The sequence below is a fragment of the Mya arenaria genome, chromosome 8 (assembly GCF_026914265.1).
Source record: "Mya arenaria isolate MELC-2E11 chromosome 8, ASM2691426v1".
Classification (NCBI taxonomy): domain Eukaryota; kingdom Metazoa; phylum Mollusca; class Bivalvia; order Myida; family Myidae; genus Mya; species Mya arenaria.
Genome location: NC_069129.1, coordinates 32646468 through 32670368, shown reverse-complemented (window position 1 = coordinate 32670368; position 23901 = coordinate 32646468). Strand labels below are relative to the sequence as shown.

Sequence of the window (23901 nt, the reverse complement as noted above, 5' to 3'; positions counted from 1 at the left end):
AAACATATTTTAACAGTATACTGTGCTATGATAGTTGTTCATATTTCTACACAGAATACATGCACTGTTTTTGTTAATGCAAACATTTTTGTATTTGTTAATGCAAATATTTTGTCTTTCAAACATTGTTTTATGTGGATAGAAAATCCTTTTATATACATATAATTGTAACAGTATGATAGTGTTGTACCATTTTAATGCAAAAAGGAATAATGTTATTTATCACATAATTCCATTAATCTGTATAGTCCCCAACATCTTAGGCACATTAATGCAAATATTTCATACTATCTTTCATCAAAGTTATTTATTTTTCATAATTACAACATGTCTAAAGGTAATGTGTTTATCATCCATGTTTCACCATTTTGTTTCAGTAAAACTGTTCATCACAATAAGTTACTTATTTCTTAAACCAAAATTTCATCCAGTCCTGGTAGCTTTGTTCTGATTTTTATCAAACTCGGCCAATGCCCACTGTTTGTTTTCGAGTTCCTGTTTAAGTTGACCAAATTCCGTGACAATCTGTTCAAACCCATTACCAACAGACTCATATGAACGGACAGCCTGCTCCCGCTGAAGTTTTTCTCGGTCTGCCTCTTTATATGCACCATCAAGATGTTGTCTGTGGAATACAACGAAGAAAACATGTCAAAGGATGTGAATGACCTGGCAGCTGAAGGGCTAAATCCATTTCAGTATGGGGAATCCTGCCCAGACATCCGCATATTCACAGACAATTCACACCTATAAGCTGATATAAATCACTCTCTATTTTGAATTTCCAGGTAGAATCTAGTATTGGTGTCTAACTGGGACAAGAGAGAGAATGTGCCCGTACTTAGTGAGAGGGGCACCTTATAAATACTGGTCGACCACTCTCATCCCTCAACTTTTATTTGCCAAGCCTGGTAATTGGGCTATGGTTTACCAATGATCTCCAGATGGAGTTTAGGCTCAGACTAGTACTATTTTCCAAAAAGCACAAATTATGTGTACATTACAGCCAAACTTTAGATAAATATATATATATATATATATATATATATATATATATATATATATATATATATATATTATATATATATATATATATATATATATATATATATATATATATATATATATATCTCATTTCACAACCAATGCTCTGCTAAAAGTGTATTCACTCTTTAAGTAAGATTTGCAGAACTTTGCGAGTCTCAAGCCTGAATTTAGAAATGAGACCGTTAGTAAACTGCAATCATAAGCCCTAGATAGAACCCAGTACTGTGTCTGTTTTGATATGTTACAAGAAAGAACTCCTGTAGGGACTTGAGCCCGCAACCTTCCAGGGTGAGAGGTAGACATCTAAATAACTAGAGCACCATGAAAGAAAGTATTTTAGACGATATACCTGATTTTCTTCAGTGACTGGACAGTGTCAACTGTGTATGTTTCGGTCAATATCTGCAGTTCAACCATTCTGAAAAAAAAATAGACAACATAGATTTCTGGAAAAATATTCACTTACAAATAAATAAGAGAAAGTTAAGAGAATGATGACACAAGAGGCATTATATGGACTCATTAACATGAATATATACTTCATAACAAAGATATTAAAAACAGTACTAAATGCATACCCATTGCTAAATATATACTATTTGTTTAAAAGTAAACTTGCCACCATCAGCATACAAATTTTAATGTCAGACACAAACAATATAACACCTGTCAGAACATTGTTGATTTTTTTTTCTTCCTGTGCTTTGCTTTTACCTTTTACCTTGAAGGGGCACATCATAGGTTGATTCAAATTTCATTTTTTTTAATGCATTATCATGTTTAACTCATTTGACTATAATGATCAAAACAACAAAATTATTTAGGTTCAGATATTAGCGGTATTTTGGTGCTATTTTAACCGGTATTTTGGTGCTATTTTAACCGGTATTTTGGTGCTATTTTAACCGGTATTTTGGTGCTATTTTAACAGGGGAATTTGAAGCAACATAGCTATTAATGCAGAAAATCCATTCGTAAGGGCTATAATTTTTTTAACTATAAACAAATCTTTGAAGTCATGCTTTTTTGGTGTGATCATTAAAGCCAAATGAAATATTTTTTTGCATCATTTAACGAGCTAAATTTCAATCCACAATGAGACACTAAAATAATTTTAACTTACCGGTATAAATTATGACCAAGATCTTCAATGAAACCATTCCAACAGGCCCAACACTTGAAGATATATTCATAATTTCATAGTCATATTTAATGGTCAAATACCTTTTCACATTACTTACTTGATTTTCAGTGACATGGCATCACACTTCGCGTAGAGCCACTCGGAGTTGATGGTGTCTTTTTCCAGCTGTTTTCCCAGCTTGTACTTGGATATAAGAACCTCCAGCAAATGAAGGGAGTCTAGCAATGTCTGAAATATAGATGCATTATGATTATATAATTACGGCATACCCCCACTTCACAAAATGAAGTGAGTGCTATTAAAATTTTAGTAATCAAGCCTTTCTTTCTGCTTTTGTGTCCTTCCCCAAACGTTATGTCATTCACATTGGGATTTTGAAGTTAATTTGCAGAAAGGACAACCATAAGAAGACCACATGTCATGCCAGTGCCTAACTTCAAGGTCAAGGTCAGTGAGCATCTGAGAACTGGTTTGTTTCCCATCCTGGTTTTTCCATAACTTTGGCATAGATAATAATTTGAAATAATTTCACTGTAGTGACCACCATAAGATGACAATGAGCAGTGGCCATGACCTGGGTCTCTAGCTTTAAAGGTCATGGTCAATCTGGACCTCAGAACATTGTCAGTTTAGCCATATTACCCTTACTAAGGAGGGCGTTCATTACTTGGTCACTCAAGGAGCGATTTCAAAATAATTTCTTATTAGAAACCACCATAAGATTATGACGTCTTCCATGTAAGACCCGGGTCTCTAGCTTCTAGGTCAAGATGGATGTGCGCCTCCAAACTTTGTAAGTTTGGCTACATAAGCCTTACAAATGACATGTATACTTCGTCAATAAGCAATAACAAATGTTTGTATAATCCAATGGGTCACTTCGGCCATCTCTGACAATCAACATCTGTTAAGAGACCAGGCGGAGTGAGGCTCCCTTTCGTGTCATGTTGCTTGTAATGATACAAGTTGATCAAGTCTTACACATATACAAAATCATACATGCAATCTAACATGTAAGTTGGTTATTTTTCACTAGTAGGTTTGTTGAATCAAATGAAAACATTATTATGTAGCTATTTATAAACATCTTAACTTAACAATTTAAAAAGAAACGTACTATGGATAGAGAAAAACTATAACAAAACAATCAATATAGGATGCCCAAATTTAACAAATATTTGTCCACAAAGAATATCTATTAATATTAAACTTTGAACTTAAACTAATATATAAGTATAGTTATTTTGAGAGTAAAATGAAAATGTATCTCTCACTGTCAGAATAAAAATCCTATGACGTTACACATTTATTTAGAGAGCCATACCATACCTGGTAATAAACTTCAAACTGTTTTTCCTTCTTGGCAGTATCTTCTTTCAGTTGTCTCTTGTTCTCCTCCAGCTGCAGTTTATCATTCTCCACCATGGCTGGCAGCTGGGAGGACTTGGCAAACATTAGTTTATTGCTGTCTGAAAACCACAATGGAAAAAGTTAAATTAAACGTAGATTTGTTGTTCTAACATTGGCACAGACATGCTACATTCATGTTTAGTAATTTTACAATTCAACCTCATGCCAAACAAAATAACAGTTTCAGCTTTACTGTGTTCATTTTGGGAAGATGATCCATACCATTCAAATTGGGAATTTTCACATACAACGAGTTTTTAAGACATCAATGCATAAGAAAACGTTACAAACATCCTTTTATAATGCTTGTGTATACTTGAGACACTGAATTCATTGCTGAAAAAACTCTTGAGTATAAGTGCGAAAAACTTACATATAAGAATTTTTTTAGCTACAGTGTATAAACTGATAATAAAGCATCATTGAAATTTAGACAGGAAACATAGGGTTCTGGACTTCCTAACCACAACATGACAAAATAATGTCATTTATGAAAAGTATGGTAATACACTGCAGCTCCACTTGTTCGTGATCAATAACAATAGGATATCCATTTTAACATGGATCCTGATATATTTTGTAATGATGCTACCTGATGAGGAGTTCTGGGGGTCATGAGCGACTACCAGGTTTTCACACTTTCTCCTAAGTCGCTCCTCTACTTCTGGGATTAGGGCTTGTTGAAGGGATGAAATGTGCTGAAAAGTAAATAAAAACCATTACATGATGAATCATTTTATATTTAAGAGTTGTTGTAGGACAGTGCGCTCGACTATATGCTACTTTGTCTTAGAAATGCATGCAATTATGATGTAATATGTGCTTTCAAAAAAACAATTAAGAAAAAAAAGTTAAAAAGTCAATCAAGGGCCATCATTTGTATTACTGTTAATATGGAGTTACATAACCTGATTGTGTTATATATATTCATTAAACAGGTATACCAAATTGAGAAGTTAAATTAAACAAGAATTGGCGATCTTAAAAAAATGTTATTTTACATGTAACTTTTCATCAATCATAGTCATCAAAATTAGCATTCTGATGTTTTTCTTGACCACAGCATCATATAGGATTTAGAACAGATTATAAAAACAGTTTGTTCTTGGATCTACATGTACAGCTATTGGCATGCAAACCAAGACATTAAATACTGTACCTGTTTGTGAGGGTTCTGTCGCTGAAGCTCCTCCCTGGTTAAACCCAGGGCAGTAACTTTGGCACTTGGGTCCGGACTAAACTCCAGATAGTCTCCAATCTCTGCCTGGGTCAGACACTGCTGTAGAAGTTTGTGAAACTGAAATACACCATACATAGAGCCCTCAAAGCATGTCATTTTTAAACTGTCATAATATTTCATAAGTTTCTTAATATCAGAAATATGCCCCAGTTACCTTAATCTTTAGCGATCTCACTAATAGTATCCTCTTAGACCAGAGATCAGGTCTTTCTGCCACTTTCAAATTTACAGAAAATACCTTGTCATAATCAGATGCCCACACTTGCTGATCCAAGGGGCATAACTCATTAAATGTTTCAGCCATTGTTGCAGAACTTGCATAATCATGTGTATCGTCACATGTAAGCATTGTAAATATGTGGCTAACATCATACAAAAACAATTTAGAGGTACAAAGATTATGGCAATTCAGATAATTCCTGTAAAGGAACTGAATATTCAAGTATATATATTTGTACATTAATTAACTATCGAAATGAATATGTGTATTTATAACTAAAAACACCTGAAAATTTTACATGAAGTTCAATGTTCATATTATAAGTGTCTATCATGTGTTTCTGGTATGGATAGAACAATCCGACCCGAGGGCACACGTGTAAGCCGGTAACGAGGCTTGTCAAGTTACTGGCCACACAGCGTGCCCAAGGGTCGGATTTTTCGATCCGAACTGGAAAAACATGATAGATATTTTTCCTTGCATATCTAAAATTATCAATTTATGGGAAAAATGACGTTGAAAACGCACTTTTGTACATTTATCCAAAAAGCGTGTGCGACATTGTTTACTGAAGTCATAAAGCGCAGTGATTTTAAATCAAATAGTTCCTCTAAAAATCACATTTTTACGATTATCTATTTTCTATTTTAATTAACAGTCTTGCATACTTATATTATTGATAGCGCTTTATTAAAATGGCATAATATTCTTTTCATAAACCATACAATAAAGGAAATAAGAAGTGGCGCGTTGTTGCGCGTGACTCACCTTACATGGGGGGTGCAAGATGGGTTTTTCCAGCACTGGTCACATGACCGGAAACACAAGTCTGGTATGCAAGAATACTTCTGGTTTCATGGGCCTGATTTCAGATTTGTGTTTCTTGTTTTTTTGTATTTATTATTTGCATTAAAGAAAACTGCTTTCAAGGCTGCTATGAAAATCATCATATTCAGGACTCATATCATTATTTGTTGGGTCGTCATTGCAGAGTAAGGAAACTAAAACTACCTGTTGATCTCTGGAGGAGAGTGATGTGTCGAGGCTGCGGATCTCATAATCAAGTAACAACTCTTGCACCTCCAAGTAGAGAATGTGGTTAAGCAGCCATGAGTGTCGTGCATGGCGTAAAACCTCTTCTGCCTGAAAGGTTGTACAATTTTCTGAATGTTTCATTTATATATATATATATAATACAACATTTGAAAAGAATTAAACATATTTTTGTAAATTCAAGTTTTAATCCAAGTCCACTAGTCTTTTGTAACACTTTTTAAATTGAAGCAAAAAATAATGAAACAGTTTCTGCCACACTTTCATTTATTCTTTCAATGACAACAGATTAGTACTTTTTCACATTGGCGATTGCACATCAGATTCAATCCCAACAAAACATGGGAACATTCATTTGAAGTACAATGCAATTAACACATAAAACTATGAGGACCATATCAGGTAAATAAAAAAAATTTCACTACTAGGAACTTGCCTGTTTTAAGTCTTTATCTGTTTGTTGGGAAAGTCCTTTATTGTTGACATATTGCCCAAGATTGTTGAGCAGCGTGCTGAAATCAGGATACTTTTCCACATCAGCTAATTTCACATTGAGGTAAGGAAACTGCTTTCCCACTGAAAATAAAACACAAGCAGATTAAATCAATCTACAAGATAAAAGACAGCGCAGTTTTTGGAAGTGTCAAATCCCAACGAATGGAATTTCTGGGCCATTGAAGGAATATGGCCGATTTATTTTCTCATCTACACATGTAATTTAGTTTTATAATGTATAAATGTATTTATATTGCATTTAAATCTGTCTTCTACTACATGTTATTTAGAGCGCAAGTTTGCTGATACGACCCTGCCTTCCCTACTATTAACGATGTACTGCACTTAACATGCTTGTCGCCAAGCAAAAAACTAAGGTGTAAATTGATTAATTGCAAATGAACCCTAGTTTGACAGATTTGGAGACTATTCAATTTTTTTTTAATGCTATGATTTTATCAGAAATTGAAGGATAACTTTGGAAATCGGTAAAGCAGTAACAGGGTTTTAAAACCATGCCACTCAACAGTGACTTTTTGGGGGGAAAAAACCCAAGTTATTATTCGGAAACGGTATTTAGGTCAGGAAATCAGTAGAGCGGTACAGGGTTTCAAAGCCAAAAAACCTGGGAGCGAAAGTGTGCCCAGTGTGGGGCTTGTGCCCAGTATTGGGTCTCGTGCCCAGTGTGAGGGCTCGTCCCCAGTGTGGGGCTCATGCTCAGTGTGGGGGATTGTGCCCATTGTGGGGCTCGTTAGTTCAAGTTAACCTGGTAGGAAAAGTGCAACTGGTGTGGGGCACATATCAAAGACAGCTGTTACACGTGCACCGCACAAGTCTAAAATAATAGACGTGTTATACGGGATTCTTCCAATCCCTAACGTCTAAACGGGAATGTGCAAAAAACGGGGTAGTTTTAAAAATATTGAAATTGTTTTAAGTGAAGTATTTTATGGTTGAAATTGATCATAAAGAGTTATATTCATATTTTAACATGTAAGTGAAATGTTATTTTGCACTAAACAAGCATTTAATGCATTAAAATAAGTTGTTTACCTTTCCAACAAAACGAAAGTTGACTGACACAGACAACAATTATGTGAAGGGGAACAACTCGATACAATCGTAATAACTCGGCCTCCTCCGACAAAGCTTCGAGATAGACCTCTTTATACAATTGTAACTACTCGGCCATGGCGGAAATGTTCTGAGCAATTTAAAACTGTGCCCTGAAGTCTTGCAGGTGCCCTTCATGTGTATATCGTTATGTTTTGACAGAATGAAATGAAGAAAAGCCGTCAAACACATAAATACAAGTTGGATATTTATTTTTTGTGTACCGAACTAATATAAAATAACATTATCTGGTAATATTTCTTGTTTTTATGATATTTTATAAACGCTATATGCTTTAACCCAGAATCCTGATCGGAACAACTACCCACTTTTGATACTAAACAATTTGTACGTGAAGGATTTGCCATATAAAAAATCTAAAAAAATCTGTCAACATACAATTATTTGGACTAGCACCGCACTAACCGGGCAACTGGTTCTTAACCACACACACCACATATTGTAAGAAATGGCATCTGTACAGTTACAGTTCTCAACAAATCAGATTACATGTACACCATGATGTGGGTATTTAGTTTATACTTCATTAAAAAGAGATTCTTCATTTGTTAGTTATTGTACAACTGTGTATCTCATAAATTATGAGATACACAGTTGTACAATAACTAACAAATGAAAAATTCGGACGTCACTTCTTTAAAGTCTAAGCACAACTATTATTGTTGTGCTTAAACTTTAAAGAAGTGACGTCCGAATTCGATATCCGATTTTTTTTCAAGAAAGTAAACAACAGGCAAATTAACGTATATTCAAACACACTGACACTGTTACACAAACTGATAAAATTTTATTGTAAACATCAGCTTTCATTACATTTTTCAAGTACTTGGCTGCTTTTATGGGACATATTTACTGAAATGATTTGCTTCCAAAATGAACTTCCCGGCTGATTTAGATAAAACGGCAAACTGTGCAATACAATTTTCACGGCTCCGACGCAGTGACCTCCCCTTGAACAACATCTTAAAATTCATACTATAGTATAGAAATAAGGCATAACATAATTATGTTACATTCATTCTTAGATATTAAAACATCATAAACACACGAACATACATGAACAACGTGTAAAGATATGACATTAACTTCATTTAACGCAAAAAGGAATAGGTTTGAATAGGAATAAAGTGAAAAACAGAAATGAATGATCGTAAAGCAAAGTATGCGGAGAATGAAACATTTCATTTGTCTTTGTTGACTTTGAACGTTTGTTCTATATGAAACTTAATTAAAAGGCCTATTTTATATTGCATGCCAAATATTCATAACAGTAACGGAATAAATTACTTCGAAAGTTTTAACATATTTTGTTAGAAAAAATATTGCGCTTTACGATGAGTGTGTACTATGATTGCTTAACACCGAAACAAACAATTATCCTTCATATAATGTGTTACACGAAAGTAACACTGTATTTAAAATTGAAAGCAACATAAATGTATTTTAATGTTAAGGTTGAAGGGTATCTTACACGCATGTTTGAACCAAATGTTTATGTGACAGGACATATAAATGATATTTTAAAATGAATTATTTCAATGTGCTGGTGTTGTTATAAGTTTTACATTAAATTAAATTCCAAGTTATCAAACTATTTTAAATTACTCTAGTATTTTATTATCCTTACTATTTACCCAACTCTAGCTTCACCTCTGCTGTCATGTGATATGTTCATTCACTCTGATCCAAACGATTAAAATACTAACCTTTCTCGCAAGTCTATTTTTCATGTGTCAAGTGCAGTTTTTATTGCATTTGCCATGTTCATCCTAATGTATGATGACCAGTCAGAATTACATTAATAATAAATATCTATGATATTTATGATTTCAGTTTTATCTCAGGTCATTCCCTACATGAATATACATGCGTCACATTGGTACTGGTCAAACAATTACATAATAAAACATAACATAAGATATATTGTATTTTTATTTAAGCATATACAGCTTATCATCACAAATCAGTAATTCACAAATCATGAATGTACACATACACACAAAAATAATATAAAATTAAATTACAATTAATAGAACTATTAAAGTAGCTTTTCAGTGAATAAAACATCACAAAATAATGGAGACGGAAATGTATTTCAATACATATTCTATTGTGCAAGATTATCTCTGTTTATAAATATGCTTCAATTATATACAATGCTAGCTTATGTAAAATCTGTTTATTTTTAACATTGAACAGTTGAATAAATTTGTACAAACTTGACCTCCTTATATAAAACGAAGGGAGATAATTTCTCCTAAAGTCACTAAATGCATCATTAAATGAAATTTGTCCTCTACAGCATTCATATTGCATAGTTTACATTTTCTTTCTCGCTACACCTGAATATCTACCTCTCTCAGTGTTTAATTTATGTATGGATAACGTTATTCTCGAGATAGATTGCCTGTACTTTAATTTACATGTATCTAACACAGTCAATTGATCAGTATTAATTTTAATGTTAGACTTTAGTTCACGAAATAATGTTAATCAGGTTGATACCACAAGGCAATAAGATGTCTTTAAGCGCTAATCTAAATTTGGCAGTAAAGCATTTAACAATATTAACGGAGCTCTATAATTAAAATTAAAAGTGACCCTTGTAGTTATCGAAGCCAGAACTACTAATTTATGGTGTTACAATTGTTTTCACCGTTACGATATCAACATGTAAAACAAGATATTAATGGAATATGAAGAAAGTATATTCAGTCAACATCTTTATGATAACAGATATCCTATGTAAGTATATTAATATAAGATCTCTGTTGATATAAATCAAAGCGTGATTTTGGTTAGGGGTGATCACTGCGTAGAAGAGACTTAAACGGATTGTTGACTGCTACCGTATTTTGGACAACAACAACAACAACAAAGTCAACCAGAGTAAACAACTTAAAAGGCTAACTAGGCAGGAAAAGGCTGAACATGTAATAAATTATGTTTTATTTAGTTACATTGATTTGTATTAGTAAAACATTTCTTTCGCCAATTTAGTTTCTATATGTGATTTGTTATTTTTAGAGTTTATTCAATTTCGGATATTACATTCGGATGTACTTGAGTGTAGCCATAATGCGCGTTATGGGAACTCTTTTAGCATTTGAACGAGACCTGTTTAGGGTTTTAGATTGGTTATAAAAAGTTCAGTGCTATGCTGTGCAAAAATAAAGACAGAAGGGTGTACATGCTGCTCTCCATGATGTCCAAGAAAGGACAGCACCATCGCATAACTCTTTAGCTAATACCCTATCTGTTCCCACTAGCAGATCCAGGGGTGTTGGGCACAGCAGGCTAATGCCCTCCCCCTCAAAAATCGTTGAAGTGTACTTTTTTATTTGAATACAGAAGAAAAAAATAAGCCCAAAATGCACCATTTCAGAATGGAAATTGTTAAATCCCCCCCCCCCCCCCCCTTGCCAACACATTAAACCACATCAATTTGTGTTCTAAGGGAGGAGCGCAATCGAACTTCAAATCCCGGATCAGCCGCTAGTTCCCTGTAAGGCGTAAAAAATGTTTTTTGTTTCAGGTTTTCCGACCTATTTTATTTTTTGCCCTGACTCTACACTTTTTATTGCCTTGAGAAATATTTTTAATCATTTGCCACTTTTTTTGTATAAAAAGTTAAATATGAAATGTTTTGGCTTATACAATGCCATTGATGCTATAATCAATTTTTTTCCGACCTACCTTTCCTATTTTATTTGCCGGTGGGGTGGGTAGGGGGGGCTGAAAGCAGAAACAAACATATTATTTTTACAACTAACCAAAAGTCTGTCAAGAATTTTTTTCAAAAGACTGATGGTGTCTGTTTATATGCCAGGACTACATGCCAGGTATAGCCTTATGAAGCTTAAATTGATATGACACACTTTGTGTTTACTTAAGTAAATCAAATTATGTTCATAAGGCCACACCAAATTGATATTTCGTTCCTCGGATTTACCGCTCCTATTTTTTTGAAAATGTAAAAAAAATATTTTTATTTTTTTGTGCGCCCGCACCACCATTTTGATCGCCAAACAATTTTTTTTCAGGTAATATTTATTAAAAGGCTAAAAATAATTAAGTATAATTTTTTACGCTAGTTTTCGTGTTTATTAAAGGGAAGTTACCGATGCGTAGTGTTTTTATACTGTATCTCGATCGGTTTCGCATGGGTTTCAATAAATTCAATCAAAATGGCGGCTTCCGGTATAAACAATGTGGCTCGAAGTTTGGAAATTAAATCTTATTTTTGACAATAAATATGTTTTGAGCATGTTTGAAGTCATTGTTGATCGTCTCATGCACTAAAGGATCATTATTTTAAGCAATCATTATGCAATAAAGCATGTGTATCTGAGACTGGTAGCGATTATATTGCGTAATTAGTGACTCGTTTTGAATGGAAATCGGAATTATCAACTTAGTACTATTTTATTATGCCCCCCTTCGAAGAAGAGGGGTATATTGCTTTGCACAGGCATGTCGGTCGGTCGGTCGGTCGGTCGGTCGGTAGACCAAAGCTTGTCCGAGTGATAACTGAACAATTCCTGGACGTATGGTCATCAAACTTCACATGAAGGTTGGGCCTGACCAGTAGATGACCCCTATTGATTTTGGGGGTCATCAGGTCAAAGGTCAAGGTCACAGTGACCTTTAATGGTAAAATAATTTTAAAGCTTGTCAGAGTGATAACTCAACAATGCCTGCACACAGTGACCTTGAATGGTAAAAGGTTGTCCGAGTGATAACATGACAATGCCTGCACCCATGGCCCTCAAACTTGACTTGGAGGTTGGGTCTGACCAGTAGCTGACCCCTATTGTTTTTTGGGCTCAATGGGTCAAAGGTCAAGGTCACAGTGACCTTGAATTGTAAAAGGTTGTTCGAGTGATAACTCAACAATGCCTGCACCCATGGCCCTCAAACTTGACTTGGAGGTTGGGCCTGACCAGTAGATGACCCCTATTGTTTTTGGGGGTCATTGGGCCAAAGATCAAGGTCACAGTGACCTTGAATGGTAAAAGGTTGTCCGATTGACAACTCAACAATGCCTGCACCCATGGCCCTCAAACTTGACTTGGAGAATTGGCCTGACCAGGAGATGACCCCTATGTTTTTTTGGGGTCATCTGGCCAAAGGTCAAGGTCACAGTGACCTGGAATGGTTAAAGGTTGTCCGAGTGATAACTCAACAATGCCTGCACCCATGGCCCTCAAACTTGACGTGGAGGTTGGGCCTGGCCAGAAGATGGTCCCTATTGATTTAAGGGGTCATTGGGCCAAAGGTCAAGGTCACAGTGACCTGGAATGGTAAAAGGTTATCCGAGTGATAATTTGACAATGGCTGCACCCATGGCCCTCAAACTGGCCAGAAGATTGTCCCTATTAATTTTAGGGGTCATTCGACCAAAGGTCAAGGTCACAGTGACCTTGAATGATAAAAGGTTGTCCAAGTGATAACTCAACAATGCCTGCACCCATGGCCCTCAAACTTGACATGGAGGTTGGGCCTGACCAGTAGATGACCCCTATTGATTTTAGGGGGTCAAAGGTCAAGGTCACAGTGACCTTGAAAGCAAACTCGACAATTCTTGGACCTATGGTCATCAAACTTGACATGAAGGTTGGGCCTGCCCAGAAGATGACCCCTATCGACTTTGGGGGTCATCAGGCCAAGGTCAATGTCACAGTAACCTTTAAGGGCAATTATTTTGAACAATCTTTCTTATTTATATTGAATATAAGGAAAAATATATTTTTCGCTCTTCGCTCGCTTCGGTTTTTATGAAAACTGACAAATTTTTATTTTTTTTTCGCTCGCTCCAATTTTTTTGGGGCAAAAATCCGAGGAACTAAACATTAATTTGGTGTGGCCTAATGATTAATTTTGTCTAATTGAAAATATTTTTTTACTGTCACCAATGTATACGGTAACAGAATTACGCTTAAACAAGACAGATTATCTTTCGGCGGAATATTCACAGGACAGAATTGTTGCTTTACATAGGAATATGAAAAAAATTCAAATGATTTCAACGTTTCCTTGAAGCCTATTATTGTGGCTTGTCCAAATCAGCTACACAACACATTCCTGCCACAGAAATTATGATAAATGGGTCCCTTTTGAAAGTCATATGTCTATTAGTGAAACCAAAATCATACCAGTAGTGACGAGGACAGGTATTGCAATATGATGTTTGCTGCCATAGTACTTATCATAACTAAAGTCCCCATTTGAAAGTCTTATAAGTCTATGAGTTCTGAGTGTTCAGATGTTGAAACTTAAATCATACCGGTACATGTATTGCAATATGATAATTGTACCATGTATATCAGGATTGATTTTGTGCGTTTATGGTATTGATCAATGTTTGTCAGTAAGATCTTGCAAATCCATGTAGCGCATTAAGAATCATTGATTTACTCAATTACTTATCTGTAGCATAGACAGCTTGTATTTTCATGGATATTATGTTATTTTCAGCTGAAATTTGCTCCAGAATAAAAAAACAAAAATCTCCCTAGTTTAGCAGAATATAAAAATGTTGGACTATACTTAAATATCATTATTCCCTCAGCTTCAAATGATGCTCTCAATGCAGAAATTGACTTTGGAGTTATAATTTTAATGTTTTGTTTTCTTATCATCTTTTCCAGGTAAACCTTAGGCTGAAAATGGATAAAAATGGAGATTTTCATGTGTGTTTCCTCTGCAATTCAATCATTCAAGGCCTAGAAAACTATGTCCTTCATCGGAAAAAGGAATGCACAAATAAGAACATTAAAGATTCTTCTACTTTAAATGAAAAGAATGATGTCTCTACAAAAGAAAGCAGAGTAGTTGGCGCAAGCTCTCCTGACTGTCATAATGGCTCACCATTTTCACCATCAGCCACAGAACCCCATCAAAATGCTTCAAATATTCCATGTGGCACACCTCCAATCACAGATGATGGGAAAGCTGATTCTTGTGGTCTGACTAATGCCTTCCCAACAACTACACTTCCTGGGAATGTATGTTCAAATCCAGATAGTGGTCATATATCTACAGTTTCACCCGATATTGATGGTGGCGATTTAAGTCCCATACCCACAATCCAAGAAACCTCAGAATCTGTCAGTGACTCGTGCTTTGAAGAAAGTAATGGAAACCATGGCCTCCTAAGTACAAAAGCTACTATGGGTTTTGACAAGCCAACTACATGTATTATGAAAAAGAACAAGTCAAGGAAACCTGAAAATGTAGCCAATAGACATAATGATCATGGTCCAAACAGCTCTGGGCTGTGCATTGAAATAAAAAAGGAAGATGATATAAATGATCAAACAACAGCTGATATTTTATATGACATGACGTTCAACAATGATGAAGACAAACTCCCAGCCTACAGCAAAAATGGGTTGGTCTTTACCATTCTGTTTATTTTTAACTAAAGGCTACAGAAGATCTAAATATCTTTAGCTTATAATTTGTTCACCCTAGTGCAAGAACTCAGTAACCTAACATTTAACTGTACCTAGTTTTTGATGGTGTGCTTTAAGCTGTCTTGCTTTTATAGTTGTAGGTTTTTTATGCTGTGAAGGCTGAAGACATTATGGTTTTTGAAAGAGTTAATTCTTTTGTTTAATGCCTTTTTGTCCATTTCTATAACATGTCGTGATGTTTGAAGTATTTAATTGCATTAAAATCACATTGTGACATTCCCTTATTTTCATACAATGTACATAACAATGCATGAAATCATGAAATGATTATTGAGAATCAGATTTTAATCTGAATGATTATAGTGTCATTATTTAAATGGTCTTCAAATTACTGCTACATACCGTAAACGGTACACTCAACGTGGAACTCCCAATTTAAAGCTGCACTCTCACAGATTTTGACAACTTTTGTTATTTTTTGTCTTGGAACGAGCCAATTTTTGCGAAAATCCATGGAAACCAGTTATATACGACTGCAGACAAAAAATTAGATCACAGATTTTTATATTTAATTTTGAAAAATGATGTTTTATGCATTTTTTGTAAACCTTTAGTAACGGTTAAAGCTATAATTGGTTTGCAGACATTTACGCAAGAATTTGCTCTTTCCAAGACATAAAATAAAAAAGTTGTAAAAATGGTATATCTGTGAGAGTGCAGCTCAAATTCTACTCTGTAGATTACGGTCACCCAGTCATGTAATGTAAATACATGTATAAGTGGTTTAATGGCTGAGAAACATTATAATAGTATATTTATATAGTTTAATTTGTACATTTATAACTATATTTGTTTATCTCAAATTATGTTATGTGTTGCCAGTTTATGTTTTAATGACTCTTCTTTGTTCCAGAGTCCTCCATAGCAGAAATGACAACAATGTTCGGAATCAAGGGCTGCCTTCTGACACAGTCAATGAATTTGGTTTGAATAAAGGTCTAGAAAATTTTACCAGCTCTCCTTGGAAAAAAAACAGTACACAGAAGGAAGGGAAGTGTCATACTGTTACTGAAAGAACAGGAGAAGAGAATGCTGATACCTTCTTGATAACTAATGATGTTGAAAGTATAAAAGTTGATGATGAAGCTGAAAAGAATGAAGCCAATTCAAAATTTAACTCCATCAAAATGGAAATTGTCAGTGATGAAGAGATTGAAATAGAAGAATCCGTTCAAGATTCACTTGCACTGGCTGATGTGGACATTTGTCATGTCTGTGATATGAAATTCGAAAATAGGTTGATGGTGGCAAAGCACCTTCTGTCAAGTTACCATAAAAGTAGGTCACTAGCTTACCCACAAGCCCATTTAGAAATGATGGAAAAGTATGATGAATTTGTTGTCAAATTCTGTCCATTTCATTGTGCCATTTGTATATATTATTTCAACAGCTATGAAGATTTTCAAGAACATTGTCAGACTGCCGATCACAAAAGCCATTGCAGAGCTTTGTCAGGTGAAATTGTATGCACTCTCTGTGATTTTAAAACTGGCAGTTGTACTGATATCGAGGAACATTTGCTGTCTATTGATCATTTAGAGGCTCTGAGGAAAAGCAAGAAGATTTTTATTCTGAAGGAACAACCGGAAGTCCCTAGATGCAAACACTGTGGTTTGGAATTCAGGTCGCATGCAAGTGTTTTGCAGCATATGCAGCAGGAACATGCTGTTAAGAAGCAAACATCAAGAAATGTAAGAAATGGAGTCTGTTGCCCACATTGTGAAAAGAAATTGCCATCGAAGGCTGCGTTAAATAGACATTTATTGTTTAGTCATGAAAACAGTCTGAAAACTAAGAACACAGAACAGAAAGAGGCTTTGACTCTTAAAACAAAAATTAAAAGAACAGAAGTTATCCATGACAACCATGACGCTGACACTGACAAAATGAAAGAAGTTTCGGCATCTGCTGGTGATGAGCAGACAAGCCATATTGTGAAACAAGGGAAAATATCTGGTGAAAAAGCTCAAATTGATAAAAATCAATTAAATAAAATAAAAATACCAACTGATGATAATTCTGATGGCGATACTGATATTGTGCTTGATAAGAAAACAGAGAAAAAAAGAAAGCCAAAACAACAAAAATCGGATAAACCTAAGAAGACTTTTAAATGTGATCACTGTGACTTGACTGTCTCAGGTTATAAAGAATTAGGGGAACACTACAAGGATGAACATGCTAATGAAACAAGACGATGTGAACCATGCAACAAGGTGTTCTATAGCGAGAAAGCTTACAATGCACACTGCATAAGCAAAAGTCACAAAGTACAATCAACGTCCAACATTTCTGGAGTGGGGTCAAATGTTTTTGAGTGTGAAATCTGCCATGAGGGTTTTCCAGATAAAAACTACCGCGACTATCATACAACATACATTCATTTTCACCCGAGTGAAGCAAGCTTAAAAAAAGAGAGAGAAACAAACAGCATCACATATGAGAAACATAAGGATTTCATAGATCATATGGATGCCAACTGCACTAAATCAGAAAGACTTTTGTGTCCGATCTGTGGGGCTTCTCTGCAAAAGGCTACAATGATGGCTCACCTAAGAACGCATACTGGAGAAGCGCCATTTGTGTGCAAGCTTTGTACAGGAATTGCATTTTATTCAAGGAATGGTTTAAGAAAGCATTTGTTTCAGCATTACATCAAGTCCAATCATTGTAATATATGTAGTAAAGACTTCAAGTCACTAAGCGCTTTTCGGAAACACACAACTGTTCATATGGCCGTGAAGAGAGGAGAAAAACATGTATGTGATGTTTGTGGAGTGACGTTTCCCCTCCTGACGAGACTTATGACTCATAAACTGAGGCACTCCGAAAAATCCTTCCCATGTGACTTTCCTGGCTGTCACATGACTTTTTATTTTAATGGAGAACGTACAAGACATAAAAAAGAGGTGCACGAAAAGGAGAAAACTTTCTTGTGTGACTATGTGCATACGGTACAACAGCAAGGTATAAGCTAGAGAGACATAGGAAAACGCATATGGGAGAGCGAAAATTCCCGTGTGAACATTGTTCATACAAGGCGGGAAATCTCACACATTTAAAACGGCACATGAGGATCCACATTGGGGCTAAGCCTTTCCTATGCCCATATTGTAACTACGCCTGCAACACACATGAGAACATCAGGAAACATATTTTGTCCAAGATACATGCTGGGAAGAAGGTTTACCCGTGTAAATTTTGTGATTTTGGCACAAATGAAGCCAAAGAGTTCCATAAACACATGGTTATGACTCATGAAAAGGAGGTCGGTAGAAACTTTAACAAAAATGCCATGATGAAATTTGCTGGACTTTATAAGGAGGAGTTTGACCCACAGAAGCCTGAAGAAGGCACAGACATATTACAAAGTCAATTGAGTAAGGCACCTCGTAGAAAAAAACAACATCGATGAAAGATTCAGACCCTGTGCTAATGCCAGATGTATAAAAAACAACATATAACCTGTTTAGATTGGTTCCGAATGTGTTCAAGAAATCAGATATGAAATTGTTGAAAAGAGCAGGAACAATTGTATATGCTCCTGCAAATTCTTTAGGTCCAGCATGAAATAGTGAAATACATTTAAGTATTTTTTTAACATTTTCATACATAAACCCTTATCTCATGTGTTGTTGTTTTTGGTTTATGTTTTTAACCTGGTATGTGATTTGTCCGCAGATATCTGCAGATCTAATGGATCTAGCGACAAAAAACAGCAGTATCTTAAATACAGAGAAGTGATTTAAATTTTAAATATTTTTCCATTTATTATATTTTTTGGCTGTGTGTTTACCTATATTTTAAAAATTTACCTTGTTATAATATGTTTGTTGTTTACATGATTGTATCGGACAGTTATAGACAAATTTATAAACTATAAATATTTATTATCTAATTATCATTACATGTATTCATTATAGTAATTATTGTTATGAAAATAGAGTTTTATGAAATGTTATCCTGTGTCAGAATTTTACTTCAAATGTGGAATTTATTGTATTGTGTACTGTTGTTTTTTGCTCAAATGCCTTAACAAGAGTTGAGGTATTGTCATAGCCTTTGCATCCTGGGCGTGCAAAAATGTTAACCTTTGCCCCAGAAAGTGTTCAAGATATTGAAATAAAACTTGGAACACATGTTGCCACAGACAATTAACACAACCAATAAGGCCCGCAACTCTAGCTTTCATTATTATTGAATTATGCCCCTGTTTCCACCGAAAGATATCAAAAGAAAGTTGGCCTTCGTCCTACTCAATTGATAAGAACAAAAACTTGCACATAGTACCAGGTGTATGGAACACCAAATCTGCATAAACTCAAATATATTTGAAGAGCTCTTCACATAATAAGAGACCTCTTCAAATAATTAATGACCACTTCAAATGATTTAAACACTCTTCAAATCAATTGAAAACATCTTTGATTGATTTGAAACGGGCTCTGTTTATTTATATAATAATTCCTAGCAAGAATTCAATTGTTGCTCTCACTGACTAAATTAGAGAGCTTCTAATTAATAATCTAAATAGCTTCAATTTTAATGATTTGGAGATATCTCCAATTTAATTAGAGGGGTCTCTGCTTGATTAAGAGATACTGTAGCTCTAATTCAATTGTTGAGCTCTTTAATTCAGTTGATTTCTTTAACTGAATTGTAGAGCTCTCCAAATGATTTGGCAATCCCTCTAATTTGATCGATTTTAGTAGTAATTTGATTGGAGCAGTCATTTATTGATTTGAAGAGGTCTTTAATTATTTGAAGAGCTCTTAAAATATTTGAGTTTATGTAGATTCGGGGTTCTATATAGGTGGAACATACAAACTGACCCATACAGAATACAATGTAGTCGGAATATTTGTAGTGTACTAGGTCTGATGTTCAAAAACCTAAGAACTCTAGAAGTACCTTTTCCCTCGCACAGTCTTTCTCATAATGTGATTCCCATTAAATTATATGTAAAGATTAAAGTTGGGCAATGTAGGCTGTTAAATTTATGTTCAAAAACTTGAATTCATCTTGAAACTACATTTTCAACCCAATCTTCATGAAACTTGGTAGGAATGTTCGTCTACTCTGGGTCAAGTTTGATTAAGGTGTTTATTAAGTCTTGTTAAAAAATATTTTACAGACCAATCAAGGGCCTTTTAATATATATTTAAGTTTATGATGTTTGAAAATGACCAAGTTCACATAGTCTGCTCTTTCATTTGACCATTTTACTGGAGCGATGTCAATGATAAGCTACAAGCTTCAGTTACTATGTTTCATGAATTTTTTACTTATCATTCTGTTTCCATTTTCATTGTCAGCAATGTTGTTGATATTATTTCTTTCAATCATGTAAAAAATAGGGAAATAAGACCCCAGAGTCGTGAAAGGCAAATGTAGAATTTGAAATTTTTGCATCGTTTTCACAGACATTTCATACAGATGATCAGAAATAACATGAATGCGATATTGTTATATGACAATTATTGTACTTTAAATTCTTAGATCAAACAAAATAACTGAGTGGCTGCCAAAATAAATTAAAAAAAAAACTCACAAAAAATGACACTTGAACTTATATATTGTTTTAAATAATGAAAAGTAACACTTCCTTTTAGACACTAGACTATAAATTACAAACTACTGTTCAAGCATTTTAGCATATGAAGGTTATCCATCCTTCATGAATACAAAACATTCAAAATATAAGTTTTAATATTTTAATATAAGCTTGGCTACGGTATTCAAACAATAAGGTGGGCTAAACTACTCGGGCGGGCAAATTATGGCCCCTGATTGACAAAGGAACTTGGGTTAAAGTTTTAGGGCAGGTTTGGATATTTATTTATGACTTCTATACCCTTCATTCAATTCACTTAATACTTCACACAGTTGTTCAGGACCATCATGCAATGAGGTTACATAACTCCTTATTATCCTTAATACAAGTTATTGCCCCTGATTTTCTTAGGAACTTAGGTTAACGTTTTAGGGCAGGTTAAAGTTTTAGGGCAAGTCAGGATTTTAATAAAATACTTCCATACCCTTCATTCAATTGAGTTTATACTTATTATTGACGACCTTCTTACAATAAGATTACATAACTCTATTTTAACCCTCAATACAAATTATGGCCGATTGAATTGTTTTTAATTTTTCTTTTTATTTCTCTTGACAGGCACATTTTTATATTCTTAACCAGCTCTTGTATTGAATAAGTTTTCATGAAAAAGCTTCTTATCTAGACATTATGTTATTAAACCATTCAATAAAATTGCTAAATAATCATAACAAAATATTGTTTTATTACCTCCCTTAGATATATATTATAATAGTAGCGTTCTTATTGTGTTATTTAAATATGTAATCTATGCAAAAATTATTAAATGGTAAATCAATATAAAACAAGAGCGCCGCGCAGTGGGCGCCATGTGTCCTCTACCAGTTTAAAGCCTTGTGAAAAGGACGAGCGTGTCTCAAGAGAATCTCCATGAAAACTTTAACAAATCCTACCAATAAATCAAAGTTGTTTAAGTCACCCCAGCCAATGTGATAGCGAACTAATGGCATTTACAATAAATGCAACAGTTTTAGCCGTAAAACCTACCAGATCACCCATGTCTACTTTTGACGTATTGCCCTCTATCCACATACTGAGTTTCATGAACCTAGCTTTGATACTTTTTAGCTCACCTGTCACATAGTGACAAGGTGAGCTTTTGTGATCACAATTTGTCCGGCGTCCATCCGTCGTCCGTCCGTAAACTTTTACTTTAAACGACATCTCCTCATAAACTGCTTAGCCAATTTCATCCAAACTTCACATGAATGTTCCTTGGGTGGTCCCCTTTGAAAATTGTTCAAAGAATTGAATTCCATGCAGAACTCTGATTGCCATGGCAATGAAAAGGAAAAACTTTAAAAATCTTCTTCTCCCAAACCACAAGGCTTAGGCCGTTGATATATGGTAGGTAGGATCACCAAATGGTCCTCTACCAAGATTGTTCAAATTATGGCCCTTGTGTCAAAATTGGCCCCGCCCCGGGGGGTCATGGGTTTTCTCTATATGTTTATAGTGAAAACTTAAAAAATCTTCTCCTCTGAACTTACTTGGCCTAGAGCTTAGATATTTGTCATGATTCATCATCTAGTGGACCTCTACAAAGTTTGTTCAAATTATGGCCCTGGGGTCAAAATTGGCCCCGCCCCGGGGGGTCATGGGTATGCTCTATATGTTTATAGTTAAAACTTCAAAAATCTTCTCCTCTGAACTTACTTGGACTAGAGCTTAGATATTTGGCATGGTTCATCGTCTAGTGGACCTTTACAAACATTGTTCAAATTATGGCCTTGGGGTCAAAATTGGCCCCGCCCCAGGGGGTCATGGGTTTCCTCTATATGTTTGTAGTGAAAACTTCAAAAATCTTCTCCTTTGAACTTACTTGGACTAGAGCTTAGATATTTGTCATGATTCATCGTCAAGTGGACCTCTACAAAGATTGTTCAAATTATGGCCTTGGGGTCAAAATTGGCCCCGCCCAGGGGGGTCATGGGTATACTTGATATGTTTATAGTTAAAACTTCAAAAATCTTCTCCTCTTAACTTACTTGGACTAGAGCTTAGATATTTGGCATGATTCATCGTCTGGTTGACCTCTACAAAGATTGTTCAAATTTTGTACCTGTGGTCAAAATTGGCCCCGCCCCTGGGTGGTCATGGGTTTTCTCTATATGTTTATATTAAAAAAAATCAAAAATCTCCTCTGAACTTACGCTGCTTAGAGCTTAGATATTTGGCTTGATTCATCGTCTAGTGGACCTCTACAAAGATTGTTCAAATTATGGCCTTGGGGTCAAAATTGGCCCCGCCCAGGGGGGTTAGGGTATTCTCTATATGTTTATAGTTAAAACTTCAAAAATCTTCTCCTCTGAACTTACTTGGACTAGAGCTTAGATATTTGGCATGATTCATCGTCTAGTAGACCTCTACAAAGATTGTTCAAATTATGGCCTTGGGGTCACAATTGGCCCCACCCCCTTCGGGGGTCATGAGTTTTCTCTATATGTTTATAGTGAAAACTTCAAAAATCATCTCCTCTGAACTTAGTGGCTTAGAGCTTAGATACTTGGCATGATTCATCGTCTAGTGGACCTCTACAAAGTTTGTTCAAATTATGGCCCTGGGGTCAAAATTGGCCGCACCCCGGGGCTGATGGGTTTTCTCTATATGTGTTATAGTGAAAACTAAAAAAAATCTTCTTCGAACTCACAAAGACAAGTAACGTCTTAATTTAAACTGGATAACATATTTAGTACACATACCAATTTTCAATATGGGCCACATACAACAATTAATAACAAATATACACAGAGCTTCTAAAAACCGGAAATTTGCCGGTCTGGACCGATTTTGACCAAGCCAGACCGATTTCAGTTCCAAAAAGTGTAAAAAAAATCGGTCCGAAATTTTGTCATTTTTTTTTATAATTTCGGTCCAAAACGACTAGGCCAGTAAAAGTTGCAGAAATTGTAATACACAAATATTCATGGGTCGTTAACACATTCAAAACTACCCCCAGTAGGTCATAAAAGTGTCTTAGATACCATGTGACTGATGCGACCAGCTGCTTTTTCCGCTACACTGATCACTCTATAGCCTATCTGTTAATTAGCAGACGCTTGCAAT

The 23901-nt window shown here is 35.0% G+C and overlaps 2 protein-coding genes across 2 annotated transcripts; one reads left to right on the top strand and one right to left on the bottom strand.

The window, feature by feature from the left end:
• Positions 1–179: 179 nt before the first annotated feature.
• Positions 180–8642, bottom strand: LOC128242212 (HAUS augmin-like complex subunit 4). The gene is made up of 9 exons (XM_052959296.1): positions 8557–8642; positions 6547–6690; positions 6073–6200; positions 4761–4898; positions 4194–4299; positions 3521–3660; positions 2289–2419; positions 1397–1465; positions 180–625 (listed from the first exon to the last, which is right to left on the bottom strand). The coding sequence occupies exons 1-9, from the start codon at positions 8588–8590 to the stop codon at positions 424–426; spliced, it is 1092 nt and encodes a 363-aa protein (XP_052815256.1). The 5' UTR covers positions 8591–8642; the 3' UTR covers positions 180–423.
• A 1949-nt stretch (positions 8643–10591) lies between these two features.
• LOC128242198 (zinc finger protein 729-like) lies at positions 10592–18345 on the top strand. Its single transcript, XM_052959274.1, has 3 exons — positions 10592–10676; positions 14394–15136; positions 16075–18345. Exons 2-3 carry the CDS (start codon positions 14412–14414, stop codon positions 18197–18199), a joined length of 2850 nt encoding a protein of 949 aa, XP_052815234.1. The 5' UTR covers positions 10592–10676; positions 14394–14411; the 3' UTR covers positions 18200–18345.
• The last annotated feature ends 5556 nt before the right edge of the window (positions 18346–23901 follow it).

Excerpts from the sequence above, each read along its gene's own strand:
- LOC128242212 (XM_052959296.1), bottom strand. The coding sequence starts at position 8,590 with ATGTCCCATAAAAGCAGCCAAGTACTTGAAAAAT. Across the intron at positions 4,300-4,760 it reads GACAGAACCCTCACAAACAG|CACATTTCATCCCTTCAACA; the intron begins GTACAGTATTTA and ends TTTACTTTTCAG. Across the intron at positions 2,420-3,520 it reads AGTTTGAAGTTTATTACCAG|ACATTGCTAGACTCCCTTCA; the intron begins GTATGGTATGGC and ends TCTATATTTCAG.
- LOC128242198 (XM_052959274.1), top strand. The coding sequence starts at position 14,412 with ATGGATAAAAATGGAGATTTTCATGTGTGTTTCCTCTGCAATTCAATC. Across the intron at positions 15,137-16,074 it reads CCAGCCTACAGCAAAAATGG|AGTCCTCCATAGCAGAAATG; the intron begins GTTGGTCTTTAC and ends TCTTTGTTCCAG.